The 18,317-nt window shown below is 34.6% G+C and overlaps 1 protein-coding gene across 2 annotated transcripts in view; it reads left to right on the top strand.

Annotated features, from left to right (window-relative positions):
* The window catches only part of LOC115209924 (probable serine/threonine-protein kinase DDB_G0282963), a 48,923-nt gene that overhangs the window by 10,117 nt on the left and 20,489 nt on the right, over positions 1-18,317 (top strand). Inside the window, exons 2-4 of one of the 2 annotated variants that reach the window (XM_036501267.1) lie at positions 41-43; positions 8,191-8,313; positions 17,891-18,240. In XM_036501267.1, coding sequence (XP_036357160.1) covers positions 41-43; positions 8,191-8,313; positions 17,891-18,240 — 476 coding nt within the window. The remainder of the gene's footprint in view (positions 1-40; positions 44-8,190; positions 8,314-17,890; positions 18,241-18,317) is intronic. The other variant, XM_029778528.2, reaches the window with a different exon arrangement.

Genomic DNA, 18,317 nt, shown 5'->3' with positions numbered 1-18,317 from the left:
TACTGGATGGCATTTGCTTCAGAAGCTCCTGTATGAACAGATGGTAAAAACAGAATAACCATTGGCTTGCCGTGTTCCCAAAACATGTACCAAGGGTGATAAAAATCAAACAGCCAGTCAACATCATGATGTTTGGTGACATTATGCCTCCATTAGTCATGGCAACATTATGCCTCCATTCATCTTCCCACACAGCCTGAGACTCAATATGGAGGCGTACATCAAGTGCCTGGAAGAGGTAGTGCTGCCCTAGGTCAAGAGCGTGGCTGCTAGAAGACCCTATGTCTGGCAACAGGACTCTGCACCATGTCACACAAGCAGAAGAACCCAGTCATAGTTGTCAGACAATTTCTGTAACCATATCACCTCTAACATCTGGCCACTTCATTATTATATGTGAAGTGCAGTTGAGTGAGACCAAGAAAACTCTTTGTAACACCAAGGGTGGACTGAAGGCAAGGATTATGGCAGCATTCACTGACTTAAACAAGGAGACTGTTCAGAAGAGTTGCAGGAGACTTTTAAGTCTTTTGCAGGCTGTAGTTGAAGCCAGTGGTGATTTACATTGAATAAAATTGCTCTTTAGTATTTCAAGATATTTTAATGTAATTTTGGTAAATATATCTGTTAAAATGAGATGTCAGTGTTGTTTTTTGGCATAATTTAGATGACAATATATCCACCACATCCTGTATATATATATATATATATATATATATATATATATATATAATGTGTGAGTGTGTGTGTAAATATATGTAATTGTATATGTCTGTAGATATGCGTATATGTAGGTGTATGTGGATATAATATATACACACATATATACATACATACATATGCTCCAGCTGAGTATACTGGCATACTGGCTTAATTCCTTGCAAGCTGAGGACATGCGTAAGCTTGCAAGGAATGAAGCCAGTATGCTCTGCTGGATGTGTAATGTCAGTGTGCATACACAAGAGTGTAAGTGCCCTGAGAGAAAAGTTGAACTTAAGAAGTATCAGATGTGGTATGCAAGAGAGATGACTGCACTGGTATGGTCATGTGTTGTAAATGGCTGAAGATAGCTGTGTGAAAAAGTGTCACACCCTAGCAGTTGAGGGAACCTGTGGAAGAGGTAGACCCAGGAAGACCTGGGATGAAGTGGTGAAGCATGACCTTCGAACATTGGGCCTCACCGAGGCAATAACAAGTAACAAAGACCTTTGGAGACATGTTGTGCTTGAGAAGACCTGGCAAGCCAAGTAAGACCATAACCATGGCCTATGCCAGTGCAGCATAACCAGCCCATTTAAGAGTACCCTTCAATCATTGGGCAATTAATTTCGCTTGCGAAGACCTGTTGAGGCAAGTGAAATCGTTATCATGGCCGATGACAGTACTGTCGGATTGGCACAGTACTGGCAGTGGCACATTAAAAGCACCATTCAAGCGTGATTGTTGCCCGTGCTGCCTAACTAGCTCCCATACCGGTGGCATGTAAAAAGTACCGTTCAAGCATGATCGTTGCCTGACTGACTCCTGTGCCGGTAGCAGGTAAAAAAACACCATTTGAGCATGGTTGTTGCCACTGCTGCCTGACTGGCTCCTGTGCCACTGGCATGTAAAAAGACCATTTGAGCGTGGTTGATGCCAGTACCACCTGAATGGCCCACCTGTCAGTGGCACGTAAACATCACCCACTACACTCAGTAGTTGGCATAAGGAAGGGCATCAAGCTGTAGAAACTTTTCCAGATCAGCCTAGTGCAGTCTTCTGAGATTAATTTGACACTGGTTGGTCACTATAGCTGAGAGCAATAGTCAAAGAGGCTTAGGACAAGTGTCCTCCAGAGGACCATCATGGTTTCCTGGTCTCTTGTTCTAAGAATCCATCCGGTCAGCCGCCTACATTTCATTGCCAGTTTGGCAGCATGCACATGAAATGTTGCATCATTACTCATGTAAATGCCCAGATCTCGCACTGATTGTACTTCTGGGATTGCAATCCCTCCAGGTCCAGTGTATTTATTGGGTATTGCATTTAGTTTTGCATGCTGATAGCACAAAGCTTGAAACTTTTCAGCATTAAACTGCATGCTATTCTTTTCAGCCCACTTGTATATTTCATCCAGCTCATATTGCAGGTGCATAGTGGCTTAAGGGTTTTTCTCAACTTTGCATATAAGGAACTGATGATAAGCACTCTTAAGATCAAAAGTAGTGAATATCTCATATCATATTTTCTTGACCAGTTCATTGATATGTGGCACAGGGTAGGTGTTGAATAGTAACAACTGATTGTCTGGCTATAATTGATTACCATTCGTCTTTTGTGTGATTCATCACTGGTGACTAAGACTTACACCCTCTAGAGAATGAGATAGTTCAATGATTTGTTTTGACAAAAGATGGTTGACCTCGCTTTTGACAAATTGCTGATATAGCAATGACAGGCACCTAAATTAAGTTACAATAGGTTACTTTCTTTTCTAAGTTACACTCTTAAGATTTAAACTGAGCACTGCATATTATTGAAGCACATTTCGTATACTCTTTTACTTGTTTCAGTCATTTGACTGCGGCCATGCTGGAGCACCACCTTTAGTCGAGCAACTCGACCCCGGGACTTATTCTTTGTAAGCCCAGTACTTATTCTATCGGTCTCTTTTGTCGAACCGCTAAGTGACGGGGACATAAACACATCAGCATCGCTTGTCAAGCAATGCTAGGGGGACAAACACAGACACACATACATATATATATATATATATATATATATATATATATATATGCGACAGGCTTCTTTCAGTTTCCGTCTACCAAATCCACTCACAAGGCATTGGTCGGCCCGGGGCTATAGCAGAAGACACTTGCCCAAGATGCCACGCAGTGGGATTGAACCCGGAACCATGTGGCTGGTTAGCAAGCTACTTACCACACAGCCACTCCTTTTATTTTTCATTTTTAGATAGATTTGTTTTGGTTGTATTTTTGTCCATATGAAATATATTTCATATTGCTCTAGGAACTTAATTGGATAACATTTTCAGTGTTCATTCTCATATACAAAAGTTTGAATCCTCTATGGTAAACCAACAGTTTTTAGTAGTTTGGCACTCTATTTTTTTACTGCAAGAGATGCTCTGTACCTTGTGCTTGTCACAGCAATGTCAGAATTATGAACTAATGAATGACCCCTCACTCATCAGTACAACACCTTGCCCATTCCTTTATTGTACCATTATTAGGTATAATAACATTTTGTAATATATTGCTAGACTCTCCTCCCCACCATTTGGTAGGAAAATATATATCAAATGTATTGGGGAGGTGGGGAAAAATCGGTAACTGGGACCAAATGAGTAATCTCTGACATCTTATTTTCTCTCTGCCTGTTTGAAACAATCACATTGCAAGTATTGCATCATCTTTGGGAGTAAAAATTGATCAGCATTGTTGTTGAAGTTGAGAGAGTTTGAAACATAGCCAAGTGACAGGTAAAGTTTTCTTCAACTTTGGCCTGATAGTAATCCAGGTTGCTAAAAAGATATCTAGATAATTTTTGGTGTTTAACAATCAATATTATTTTCTCTGTTGGATTCCAAGTCAATTTTTTCCCACACTAATTTGATAATTTTCAAAAGTCTAAAGCGGGGTAAAATGAATAACGACTAAATTCATAACTTTCTTTTTTTTAACTGCATGGTGTGTAATTATATCTTGAAGAGAGCCACACCAGCAGATTGTGGAGAAGCTGTAGAGAATATTTTATGTTGAATTTTAGATTTAGTTAGGTTTCATTAATTTCATATGTGCCATTTTTCCATGATTCTCTTTCAATTTAACCTCGATATTTAAAATTTCAGTTGCTTTATACATTGCTTAGACAATTTTGCCACTACACATCAGCAGAGAACACTAAAAACAATTTGCTTTCAAAATTAAATAGTTTTAATTAACTTCTATGTTAGTTTACACACATGCAAACACATGGTAAATAGAAAATATTTATTATGTTATACATTATCATCATTTAACATCCGTTTTCCATGCTGACATATATGTAAAATTTTTTCTCTTAATGGAAGGTTTTGTAGCCTTATATTTCCTAGTAAACTTGATGTTATACCTAATATGATGAAGATACAATAAAGGAATGGGCAACATATTGTACTCCTGATTAATTTTATTAACAGCTGTCTTCTCTTTACAACACTCCTTGAAAAAATTCCACTCATGTTCAGGACTAACTCTCCTTTAGAAATGCCACCTCTCTTTCTTGAAAGGTTTCTCTTTCTCCATACAAAGGACAGGCTCTATGAGGCATGTGTTTGAAGCAATGAAACATGAGTAGTAACTACAGATGATCTGTACTGACAGGAAAGGAATTAACTCAGCTTAGTTCTACTATGTTAATTTATGAGAAAAACTGAGCACATCTGAGCTGAACATGTGGCTGCTGTGATAAGGTAAAATGTTTGTGCTAGTGTTTACATGCAGTACAGATAAATGATAAATGCTAAAATAATATGTGAATGTAATTTTGTAGAAACAGTTAAACTGATTGTGAGCATAATAAACATTTTATAGACTAGCCAGTTATTTCAATATGCCAATCAGCTAGGGCAGCATGTTCTATATTTGGGTAACCTTGACCTTCGGTCTAATAATAACCAAATCATGCCTTGTCAGTCATTAATCTAGATATATTAGTAACTGTATGTTAGTAAACTTGACTGTCACAAGTTGGAAAATTTTGGAGACCATGTTTGCGTGAAATTTTGTTTCAAATTGGGAAAGAAAACTTTTAGGGAGACTTTTCTAATGTTGTGAACTGAATATCATGACACAAATGGTATCTATATTTCAGAGGAAAAACGTTAATTGAAGATGGTCACATTATGAAAGTGCTTGTTGTGAAATTTTTGAAGAAGTAGGCATCTGTTACAGTTCATGCCACAGATATTTATATTGCATTAAATGTAACCCCACAAATATATATCGTTAGGTGACCTGCTGTGCTTGAGGAAACCTATTGAGTGAAGTACATCAAAATAAAAATCAAATGGAAATTGTAGTTGTGATATCCGTGCCGATGGCATGTAAAAAGCACCAACCATTTGTGGCCATTGCCAGCCTCCTCTGGCCCCTGTGTTGGTGGCATGTAAAAAGCACCCACTACACTCACAGAGTAGCTGGCATTAGGAAGGGCATCCAGCTGTAGAAACACTGCCAGATAAGACTGGAGCCTGGTGCAGCCTCCTGGCTTTCCAGACCCCGGTTGAACCGTCCAACCCATGCTAGCATGGAAAGCAGATGATAATGATGTATATATATATGATATAAGGAGTTTAGTACACTGGTGATCTAAATGAATAGGTATGTTGAGTAAGGGCTATAATTGATCATCCATTAGGTTCCAAGTTCATAGCTGAAGCTGCAGTTAGGGATCTGTAATTAGGCTTCCATGTTAGAAGGTATACATTTGAGGAAAAGGACATCAAAAACCAAGGCAGGACAGGTATCTCAAGTCATTTACAATAATTTAATTAGGGTAAGATTAATTTGAAGTCTTACAGCTGTTTCTAGGATATCCCAAGTGATAGGCTTGCATGTTCGTACACTGGGTATTCCATCGTCAGAAACAAAGTGAGTATGAATGAAAGTTCTAGACAGGGAAATTCAGTTTATAAGGAATAAAATAGAAAAATAAAGAGTGGAAGTAAATCTAAGAATACAGACAAGATAATAAAAATTTACAGTCCATCTTTTTTCCAGAGAGTATGGAAGTTGGTCTGTACTTCCGTGAAGGTATAAGCCCTTTTACTTAACCCCAGGTAAATCCAGGCAGAATTTTCTCAGAAACAACTGTAAGACTTCAAATTAACCTTACCCTAATTAAATTATAAATGACTTGAGATACTCGTTCTGCCTTGGTTTTTGATGTCCTATTCCTCATGCATATGTATGTATGTATGTGTGTGTGTGTGTGTGTGTGTGTGTGTGTATATATATATATATAATATATATATATATATATATATATATATATATATGGCAAGGCGGCAAGCTGGCAGAAACGTTAGCACGCCGGGCGAAATGCATACCCGTATTTCGTCTGTCGTTACGTTCTGAGTTCAAATTCCGCCGAGGTCGACTTTGCCTTTCATCCTTTCGGGGTCGATAAATTAAGTACCAGTTATGCACTGGGGTTGATGTAAACGACTTGATCCCTTTTTCTGTCCGTGTTTGTCCCTTCTATGTTTAGCCCCTTGTGGGCAATAAAGAAATATATATATATATATATGACAAAGAATGAAATATTGGTTTCAAATTTTGGCACAAGGCCAGCAATTTTGGGGGAGGGTTAAGTCGATTATGTCAACCCCAGTGCTCAACTGATACTCATTTTATCAATCCCAAAAGGGCTGAAAGGTAAAGTTGACCATGACAGAATCTGAACTTAGAATGTGAAGACAGATGAAATGCCACTAAGCATTTTGCTCAGTATGCTAATGGTTCTGTGAGCCCACTTTCCTAACAAAGGACAAAATATTAAAATGTGAATTTGCATGCAAATGTGAATGATTAGACTAATGATGCAATTAGATATCAATTATCAGTTTCCTATGTCGGCATAGTTCAAACAGAATTGCAATATAGCAACCTTTTAGACATCTTGGCTGTTCTGTTTCCTGACACACCATGAAGTTTCCGTTGTGCTTTTTTTTAAAAGATGATACTCTTATCAATTAGCATAATTGAATATGCTTGGTTTATCCTTATGCCCATTCTCCACTTTATGTAAGTAAAATAAAGTGTTCATGCTACAAGGTCTGACCAAAAAGAAACCATAAGTTTTTTTGCTTTATACATAATCTAACTTGTCCTTTAAAATAGTTCCTTCCACTGTTGACAGATTGGTCCCAAGATTTTTTTTTTTTTCTTTTTTGCTTGAATGCCGTAGACTGTATTTTCAAAAGTAGTACGCAGTACTTGTTGCAAATTTTCTTCCATTTCTTCTATCATCTAAAATAGACAAACTTTTTTGGGTGGATTCAACTTTAAGAACAGGAAAAAAAAAATCTGCAGTAGGGCTAATTCTGGAGAGTAAGGCAGCTAAGAGACAAGAATTATCTTGTGCTTTGTCAAAAAGTCATAGTTAAATAGTGCTGTCATTGTGCCACATCCAGGTTTTGTTTGTCCACATCTCAAGCTTCTTCCTTCATATTTCCTTTATAATGCCTCATGGTATCCAAATAAAATGCTTCATTTGTTGTTTGACCATGTGGATCAAACTCATAACAGCCATCCAATAAAAAGACAACTCTTGCAATTATCCAAACTGCAAAAGCTGCCTTCATGCATCACATAGCACTTAAGCTATCTGGCCTCCCAAATTGCCACCAGTCATCTCAGTCTCTTGCCAAATAATCCCTACCATCTTTGCAGTACCTTCTTTTCCTCCATTTCTCATCTATAATAACTCAGTGACCAGCACCTCCATGCATTACCCACTTAGCATCCAACTCCACACTATATACACTTGGTAAATTCCCTCCAAATCTTTACCCTTCCTCTCCACGAGGGTTCCCCACTTTGTATACACATGGACCAAATGCATAAATACCTCCAATTACTTCAAACCAAAAAGGTCATTAGCCTATACAATGTTCCCTCCATCATCTTCAAATATCACACCACAAAGTTTGTCCATACACAAACACTTCAATTTCTCGCTCTCTATGTTATATTCTTTCTTGTTTTGTTCATATAATTTCCATTCTCTGTTTAATATATTGAAATAGTGTCAGTATAATCTATCAACTGGCTTGTGTGGCTCTACTTCATTTAACTAACACATGAAGTACTTGATGATTGACCATTGGCTAACCTGCTGGGTTCCTTTGGTGTCCATATATATCTTGATAAAAATGTAACATTATCTTCCTCAAAGTGAGCTTATTTTTTAAGTGAGTTATTTTTTAAATGGTTACCAAAACTGCTCTTAAAACTCATTTGTTTATATGAAATTTCTTTCTTTCTTTCATTTTTTTTTTTGTGTATATGTGTAGTTAGCAATGTCAATTCTTTTTATGGCTGTATTAAATAACCAATATAACTGATATTAAATGGAAAAACACTGTTTACAATGATTATCAATGCATGCATTTAATATACATATATATTCTATGTTATTTTCCAGACATTGTCTACAGGATTTGGTTATCTCAATAATGGGCAAATGAATAATATTCACCTGGAAGGAAATATTAGTCTCATTGAAAAACTTTTTGAGAGACAATATAATTATTCTTCAAATGGCCAGGTAAGAATAAATACAAGAATTAAAAAGTATATTTATCTGAATTTTTCTTTTTAAAGATATTTTAATGGTATAAATAAGGTGTGAAAACTTACAAACTCTTTAAATAAACTCTATAAAGTAATTTATCTTCGCCATGACTCTTAAGTGTTTGTTGACCAGTTTAGTTATAGGGTAGAAAAGGACTCAACATAAACCATGATGCTGGTCTTTAGACAACATACACAAACAAACATATGTAACAGACTTGTGCAGTTTCAATCTGTCAAATTCCTCTCAGAAGCTATTGATCAGTGTGCTACACACCAAGATTGAATTGGAATCATGTGGCTGCAAAGCAGAATTTTTAATTATGAAGGCATGTCTGCATTTATGTCAAAAAAATGTTATCAATGCATATAATTGCTGCTCACCTTGATTATGCAAGTTACCTAACTGGTAAGAGATAATACCAATACCTGTTTTTCTTGAAGAAATATAACAAACATTATTTTTCACATACCTTTCAAAATTACTCAATTTCAATATTGGTAAAAGAATTTCTCTCTCTAAATAAAATAATTAAAAATTTTTAGACTAATAACATTTTCATGTATCTCTGTTCTACATGATATTTTGATTGGTGTACTGTATTATGCTTTTTTGTATTTAATAACATATCCACAAGTTAGGTTTGAACACATAACCCTATTACATACAGTTTAAGTGTTCAAATACTATATTAGAAATAAAGCTACTAAGTTCAAATCTAATCTAGGATATATTAATACATAGGACAAGAGCAATTGTTGACAAGTTGAAGGATGTTAAACAAGTATGAAAATATAGAAATTTTAAAGTATTTTAATGAAAAAGTCAGATATAAAATTTTGCCAAATTGTTTATAGAACATTATACAACTGAGGCCAACTGAAAATTTTCCAAATATGTTCATAATTTATATATCAGATTCTTTCTGAATTTTTCCCACTGCTACTCAGACTTAGGTGCATATTCTTAAAGGATGTATTGCCAGTTCATTAGATTATACATTAGTGTCCACTGTAGAATTCTCTGTTTAGAGCACTTTAGTGAAATGCATGTTGTTACATGTAATTTCAGTAAAATGCTTCATGAATCTTGGTAAATGGAAATTTGCCTGAATTTCCTCAAATAATTGTTTCAGCCTTGTCCTAATTAATTAGATCAGCAGCTGTTTATTAGTAAATGTTTTGCTACATATTATAGCAATGCACTTATCAATTAAATATTCTTAAAAAACCTTTTTACTCCTCAATATGTTCCTTTCTCTTCAGAAATAACCTTTTCACTATTACTTCAGGCCATTACAGTATTGTATGCCACATCTGTATATTCTGCTTTCTCATTATTTATCAGTTTGCACATATATATATATGTGTGTGTGTGTGTATGTATGTATATGTTTATATGTGTATATATGTGTGTGTGTTGGTAAGAAAGGGCCTCTCGCTCAAAATGAAAGACAGACTGTATGATGCCTTTGTGCAAACAGTCATGGTACATGGCAGTGAAATATGGGCTGTGACTGCTGAGAACATATGTAGGCTTGAAAGAAATGAAGCTAGCATGCTCCTCTGAATGTGTAATGTCAGTATGCATGCACGACATTGTCAGCGTCTTGAGAGAAAAGTTGTACATAAGAAGCATCAGATGTGGTGTGCAAGATAGATGACTGCATTGGTATGGTCATGTGATGCATATGAATGAGTACAGCTGTGTGAAAAAGTGTTGCACTCTAATGGTGGAGGAAACCTGTGGAAGAGGTAGACCCAGGAAGACATGGGATGAGGTGGTGATGCATGATTTTCAAATGTTGGACCTCACAGAGGATAACAAGCAACTGCGACCGAGTGAGATTGTAGACATGGCTGATGCCAGTATCATGTAACTGGCCCATTAAAAGCACCCTTCAATTGTTGGGCAATATGTTGTGCTTGTGAAGACCTGTTGAACCGAGTGAAATTGTAGTTGTTGCTGGTGTCAGGTTAATGGCACCCATGCTGGCAGCACGTAAAAAGCACCCACTACACTCTTAGACTGGTTGGCATTAGTAAGATTGGAACCTGGTGCATTAGGAAGATTGAAACCTGGTGCAGCCCCCCCCAGCTTATCAGTTTTCAATCAAACTGTCCAACCCATGCCAGCATGGAAAGTGGATGTTAAATGATGATGATATATATATATATATATATATATATATATATATATATATATATATATATATATATATATATCTGCTATTAATACAAACCTCTAGTGCATTTTGCAATTCAATGTTGACAATTTTATGAAATTTAACAGCATGCATTATCTCTTATGAAAACATAGAAAACTTCACAATGTCCTTGTTTAAGTATCTTTAAAAGTGTTGTTTTGAGAAGACCATATTCTGAATTTAGCAAAGCCAATATCAATGAAATGTTCTTTAGCTATGAATAATAAGTATACTTTTAAAAGAGCTGATTAAGAATACCAGTCTTTCCAATCCAAGATTGTCTCATAACTCTATTCATTCTTTACAGATTAACAAATTGAAAAAACAAATCAGTAAAAATGTTTTGTTTTATCTTATAAATGTTTTAGTTAAATTATTTCTTGTGTATTAGGAAACTGAAATCATTAAAATAAAAGAAAAAGTTGACTTTTTTTTATCTAATTCACTGACATGTTTTCCAAAACATATAAGAAGTTTTAAAAAAATAGAAAAAAAAAATTTTTATATTTATTTTAAATTTCTACATTAAACTATATCCATTTTGTTACTTATCAATCTACAGCCAATGATATTTTTTTAACAAATGCAAAATCCAATGCATTTATCAATCGCTTTCTTTATCTAAACTTGATCTCTATATTTCATGATGCAAAATGTAGCCAGAACTACATGAAAAATTAGAAAAATTTCAATCTATATTATTTAATATATATTTTTCTAATGCCAAATATTTACTTAAACTAGTTTCATGGAATTAAACAAGTGAGATTTAAATTTCCCTTTTATTTGATGTAAGTTTATTGCCGGTAAAATTCCTAGATGATCTGGTAGCTCTACTGCTGAGTAAATAGTTATTTAACCCTTTCGTTACTGTATTTTGAGATGGTCTGTGTTTCTTTCAATTATTTTAAACATAAAAAAGAATTTAGTAAAATAACTTTGTTATCATTAAGCTAGTGTTAGGAACGTAAATTGTGACTAAGGTTTGGTTGAATATTTTAATTCAAAACTTATGAAAACAAGACATTTTACCACAGAGCCAGGTTAGTAACAAAAGGGTTAATATCTTGTTCAGATGAAACATCTGCTGTTGATTTGAACTCTTACAACTGACGAGTGGTAATGCAATACCTTGCCCACACACTTTCTGAACAGTTATACTTAAGAAGTACTATTTGTTGAAAGGTTATGGTGCCAACTTTTGCTTTGTTGTTCTTGATTTCAAAATCCTATCCTAAATATTTCATGATTTTGCTGCCTACCAACTGACCCAATCTGTCCACCTGACCTTCCTTCCTTTGCTATTGATTGATAAAGCACAGTAAAATTTGTAAAATATTTCTTATAAATGTTTCTTTTAGATTTTAACAATGAACATAAATATTAAAATATTCTAAATGAGTAATGATGGCTAAGGAAGGTAAAGAAAATGTAAGGAGGCAAGGCTGTGTGATTAAGTAGTTCACTTTTTCATACAATTCTGGATTTGATTCCACTGCATAGCAACTTGGGCAAGTTTTTTCTACCATAGCTTTGGGTGGGTCAATACATTTTGAGTGGAATTTGATAGATAGAAACTGCATGGAAGCTTGTTTGTGTATGAGAGACCAGCAGAAAACAACCTGGAGTTTGGTTTCTGCTAGTGTAATATTGACTTGAAGCAAACTTTGATGTTGTCATGTAATCCCAGAAAGGCTATGATGAAAAGTGTTCTAGTCTTGATAATCTCATCACTTGTATATCAGGAACTATAAATAAGACAACAAAAAAAGACATGAAGTATTTCATAGTTATTCAATTTACATAATTCTGCCTTTAATTGGCTGACAACAGATTCAACTCTTTATTTTATGGCAGTAGAAAAAGCAATTTATAAAACCTATTTATTCAATTGTAAGCAAATGTTTAAATTTATATGTAAAAAAAAATATACCAGCAAATAACCAGTTCTTGTATAGAAAAATAATTGATGAATTGAACAAAAATTGGATTGTTGTGGAAGGCTGAAATACCTAAGTGAGAAGCGTTATTAGAAAGACTAGCAAAAAACTGTCAGGAGGTTGGTTTCTGTCAGTCTAATAATATCATTGGCTTGAAGCAAACTTTATGTTATTAGGTAATCCCAGATCAGTTGAAAAGCTATGATGCAAAGCATTCCAGTCTTGATAATCTTGTCATTTATATATCTGGAACTATATTGTCCTGTATAGCATGATATATTAAAGTTTTGACTATTTTCAGCAGCTTGAGCAACAAATGAATTGTGTATATTTGGTATGTCTAATTGTAAAAGTGTTGGGTGTTAGGAGTGTTTTTGCAAAAACTACATCTGTTATTTATGTAAATAGATTTCAGACAAATCTAAACATGTAAAAGAAATGTGTAAACTTGTATAAAAATACAACAAGCCTTTTACGATTTGGAAAGAACTTTTTTCCTTCTCATTTTCCTTCTGTTTGGTAATAATTAGCAAAATATTGTTACATTAATGGCAGTAAATATGCATTAGTAAAATAATGAGGCCATTTACAGAGAGTAAAAATAACTCAGTTGAGAGTGTGAGACTGAAGCTCTAAAGATCCTTGGTTCATTCCTGGGTTTTGGTATATTGATATCCTGGTTTGTTCTTGAAACTATTATTGAAATTTCCATAGGTTGAGTTACTTAATAAGGGAAGCTGATAGAAGAGAAGGTTTCAGTTACATATACACACACACACCAACAAATCAATAATATTAATATGCAAACTTTTTGCTTTTGTACATACCTGTTGTGTGCGTCACACTTCAAAGAAGTGGCAAAGCGAGTGAGGAAGTAAGAGAGAGTGAAAGAGACAATGAGTGGTGGCGGTATTCGTTTTGTGTTTTTAAATGTTTCAGAGAGAAAGTATAAAAGAGACAGTGAGTGGTGACCTAAGGCAACCTTTCATCTAACATTAAGTGGATAGACCTCAAACTTTAAAAACTTGAAGCTGCTGTAGCTGTGATCACTTGTAATGATGCAATCTTGCTGGTTTAAAAAATTATCAATGCTAGTGCTTTGTCCTTCATGATCTGTTTTGGCTATGATAACTAGTGTCCTATGCCTTCTTTTTGATTACCACACACACATGTGTATTTATATGTGTATGTCAAGGACTTTTGATTCTGTATTTACATGAGTGGACGTACAGTGCTATATCATTCAGAACTTCTAAGAGGCAACCAAGGTACTGCTAAAGGTCAACACAAATGTAAACTTTTAGATGAAATATTAAAATATGTATTCTTAATGGGAAAAAAATGTTTGTCATAAAGATTTTATTTTTAATCAGTGTTCAGGTAAGGATCAGAACCCTAAGTACTTTCAAGCCTTCTTTTAGCTGATAGAGATAGGTGAGGTTGATGTGATTTTAATGCTTTTCATTTGGTGGGGTGGGGAGATTTGAGTACTTAATTTCATAGTGGTGCATTATTGTAGAATAAGGATTGAGGGGAAAATTAGAATAAGTTTTAACCATAAAGTTAGTGTAGTTGATAACAGCAGGAAAGGAAGGATCTTTTGGGGTTGGTACAGTGTTGACAATATGAGAAGAATGGAAACTGGAGCAATAGATAGAAATTATTAAAAGGATCAAGGAGAATTGATGAGCCAGTAGTTAAAGGAGGTGACTGAATGAATGAATTTTTATTTGAATCTGTTCCTTTGGATGCAGTCTAGAACAGTGGTTCTCAACTTTTTTTCACCTTCATGCCCACTTTTTATGATCAAAAAACTCCAGGCCCACTGACCTCTAAACCAGTTATCTCCGACCCTCTTCCGGAATATAAACCTCATAAAGTAATAATTGTTTCCACATGCCAGCTTCATGTACAGGTACAATCACAGTCATTAAATGAATACTACATCAGTGTTATAATATCTTCTTGTTTATGGAACCTGCAAGCAAAAAGAAAATGAACCATCTAAAGATGGAAGAAAAGTATATTTACAAGAAATGAAGAAGCAATTTAATGGCTACATTGCGGTTGGTGTTTTTCAATTAGGTTGGTAAGACTAACAAATTACTGTTAATTACATAATGAATGGCAAAAGGAGATCATGCTTCCTCTTCATAACGTTTCATGGTCAGCATAACCATTCTGTGTGATAATAGGATGGAGTATTAATGAACTATTTATTAGCAAGAAGTAGATTAGTTACTCACAAATAAAAATAAATTTTTACTCACTTATGATGTTTTTCTCATAAGTGCATTCAAAACTGCATGTGAATTGAAAGCTACACCAGTGACTTTGAAGTGCAGTTATCAGAGACTTCCTTTTTGATCTTTTAGATTTGTTACATTTTGGAATTTTATTCGTTACATTTTGGAAAAATCTTTCAGCAATGCTGGTCAAGACTACAATTTGAATACTAAAAACAGCTTATTTCCAATCCAGAAAATTTCTAAGGCCCTCTCAAAACTTTCTCAAGCACCTTCAAAATTTTCCCAGGCCCAACATTGAGAACCACTTGTTTACAATGCACCATTTGATACTCTAGTTGTATGAGAAATATTTTAATGTAGAGTATACTTTTAAAGTATCAGCATATTCATTTATTCTTTCACTTGTTTCAGTCATTTGACTGCAGTCGTGCTGGGGCATGAAATATTTTTTGCCTCTTTTTCAGAAATGGGCTTTATAACGACCCCAGGAAGATGTTTCTCTGGTTGTAGATGTTAATCTCTTCACTTAAGTGTAACTCTAACACACCAACTATTCAAACAGTTTGACTTCTTTCTCTTTTCTAAATTCTGTCTTTTGTCAACATTTATTCAACTTCTACTTAGCACCATTTTGGCTTTGATCAAATCATTTGATCACTACTTAAATTTAACCATCCCACATCATCCTACCTTGCAACAACTTACTCACCATAGGAGATACGTCTCAATTCTCTCATAAAAATCCTAAGTAGCTTACTTACTTATGCAATAGTTAGAGGAAGTAATCTTGACCAACTTAGAGGTATCTCCCCATTATTGCAACACTTCGAAGACAGACCTTAGGAAAGCTGAATGTGCCTTTTTGCAACACAAACTTTCAAGCTTACCCAAATTTCTGATGGCTCCCTTTCTATGAAGGTCACTACTTTTTCAGAATCTTACCACATGCACTTCTCAACCAACATTGCTGTTATTAGCACACTTGCAGATGAAACTAGCAAATATTTTTCCTGTTTTGTTTCCAATTCAGATGTGCACCATGCCTACACTATCTTTGACTTGATCTATTGTACTACTACATTAATGTATTTGACAAGTACATAGACCTCATTGATCAAACCAACCCATCAGAGCCACCAGTTCTGATGGTGTTTCTTTTAGTATCTCCAAACAGTGCATTCCAGACCTAGCTCCCACTTTCACTAAACTCCTCAATTTCTGATTCACACAGTGTCCCATCTTTAAGAAGATAAATTTTTATGAATATCCCTTCTGTAGATCACAAGTGATCAGATTTCTGTGGTATTTACTTCTGGTCTTTTGTCCTTTAGAACTTCAACAAAAGTAATGTTGTTATTTTAAACTGAGTCAAGCACAAGAACCTCTTTGCTACATTATTTACCAATGGCCTCATTCCATTTTTCACTTCTTGGAAGTTTCCTGTCAAACCACTTCATTCCAACCTGAGTGTACAGGACTCTCTCTGAGCCATTTTCTGTCAACTCTGTTATTTGCCTAGTTTTGGTTTATATTTCCTACATTCTTCCTTCTGTATATTGGTTTCAAATTTTGGCACAAGGACAGCAGTTTCATGGGTTGGGGTAAGTCAGTTACATTGATCCCAGTGTTTGACTCTGAAAGGATGTAAGACAAAGTCAACCTTGGTAGAATTTCAATTCAAAATGTAAAGATGGATGAAAATTTCACTAAACATTTTACTCAGCATACCAATGATTCTGCCAGCTTGTTGCTTTTTTCTTTCTGTATATTGATAATTTTTTTCTGTTACTTCTCAGTGCAAGAACACACTCCTATGATTAACATATTGCACATAGGTATCATACAGCAAATTATGTAAGACTTGCATTGATTATATAAACAAAAACTTAAGAATCTCTCTCCAACTGGGAGATGATAATCTTGCAACACTACACTTTATATGGTAAATGTAATTAAAACTCCCAAATCTGCTTCAAATGCTTAGCCTCACAATCATAACTGCATCCCAGATACTAAGGATATAATTATATTTATACCAGGTTTCTTTACTTTATCATTGATCAGTTCCTGATCTTGTAAGATCTAAAGTAAGATCTCCATTGGAGTACTGTTCACATAAATGGAACACTGCTGTTACTACACAAGCATCTTAGCATTAAAAAAAAAGAAGAAAAGGAATTTAGCTAACTAGTAAACTTATCAACACAGTACAACTACAGTCTTACAGCTATGTTGTTTCTTTTTGCTTATTATGTAGCAGCTACCACAGTCTCTGCTCTTATGATGTAGTATGCAGTGTATCACTTTTGTTCAGGTTTACAACTGCCCTTTATCATTCCTACTGTCTTACTCCTTCAAATCTTGCACTTGACACTTTGCCTAATTTTTTCAATCATATTTTTCCTACAGAAGTTCAAGCCAAACATTAACTTTTGTTTTACCAATCTTGGAAGTCTGCAAAGATTATGAATACCAGTCTTACTTCTTTGATTTAAAAAAAAAAAGATAAAAACAAAGGGATTTTTTTCTGCATACTAAATAAGAGTACAGTAAGGACTTACACAAATAACATAGTGAATTGAAAGCTTCAGTTAACTGAGACTACACAAGCCATCAATACAAAAGTTCCCTCCAGTGGGGTGTACAAAAACAAAACAAAAAAAGAAAAGAAAAGAGTAAGAGAGATAACTCTCATAAGATCATTTGTTAAATTTAGACAACATATGAAATGAAACTGGATCAAAGATTTCCTTTTCAAGATATATCTTAAATTTTTTATTCTGGAAGATAAAAATGTCTAACTAAAGCTATTGAGGTTATGCATGGATGAGGACTGTGTGGAGTTTAGTGTGTATCTGCATAGGGGACTGATTTTTGCCATGAGGCACTTTAAGATCCACCCGCTGCCCCTGCCAGGAAAACAGTTTAAAGTAATGTAACATATAATGATTTTTAAAAATGGCTAATGTTAGAAATAAGTTTATTTCAAAAACTAGAATGAGCAATCTTGAATACAATCCACTTTGAAAATGTATTGACTAGTTTAATTTATATATTGATCATGTAAGTGAATATGTCAGTTTATAAAAATAATTAAATTTTCTTACATTTAAGTTCTGATATGTTGTTCAACTTTAACTATTTTTTATTTTCAGGCAACACCAAATTTATCTGAGTCCTTACAGATGCCATTTTCTGGTGATGAATGGCTGGAAAATAACAATTATCAAATCAACACAGATATAAATGAGCAATGGAGTTGTGATAGATCAAATGATCCTCTTGCTAATTCCAATCAGTTTATGCTGTTCAATCAAGATCCATGGGAGCAAGAAAAATTTATTGATAAATTTGGCCTTAGTAGTTGCTCAACTGAACGATGTTCAACTGCCCTTGATGATTTAGTTTCCAAGATAGTGGATGATGATCATCCTCTGCTTAATGACAATGGTGACTGTGAAGATACTCACTCACAGTCCACATCAGGGGTGTTTTCTTTTGATGGGTATGTAATCCTATTTTTATATTGTCTGTGTTAACCATAATATATTAGGAAAGTTTTTAATTACATTAAAAAAAAAC

The sequence above is a fragment of the Octopus sinensis genome, linkage group LG3, assembly GCF_006345805.1.
Source record: "Octopus sinensis linkage group LG3, ASM634580v1, whole genome shotgun sequence".
Lineage (NCBI taxonomy): Eukaryota > Metazoa > Mollusca > Cephalopoda > Octopoda > Octopodidae > Octopus > Octopus sinensis.
The sequence above is the reverse complement of the archived record's forward strand: the minus strand, read 5'-3'. Positions and strand labels throughout refer to the sequence as shown.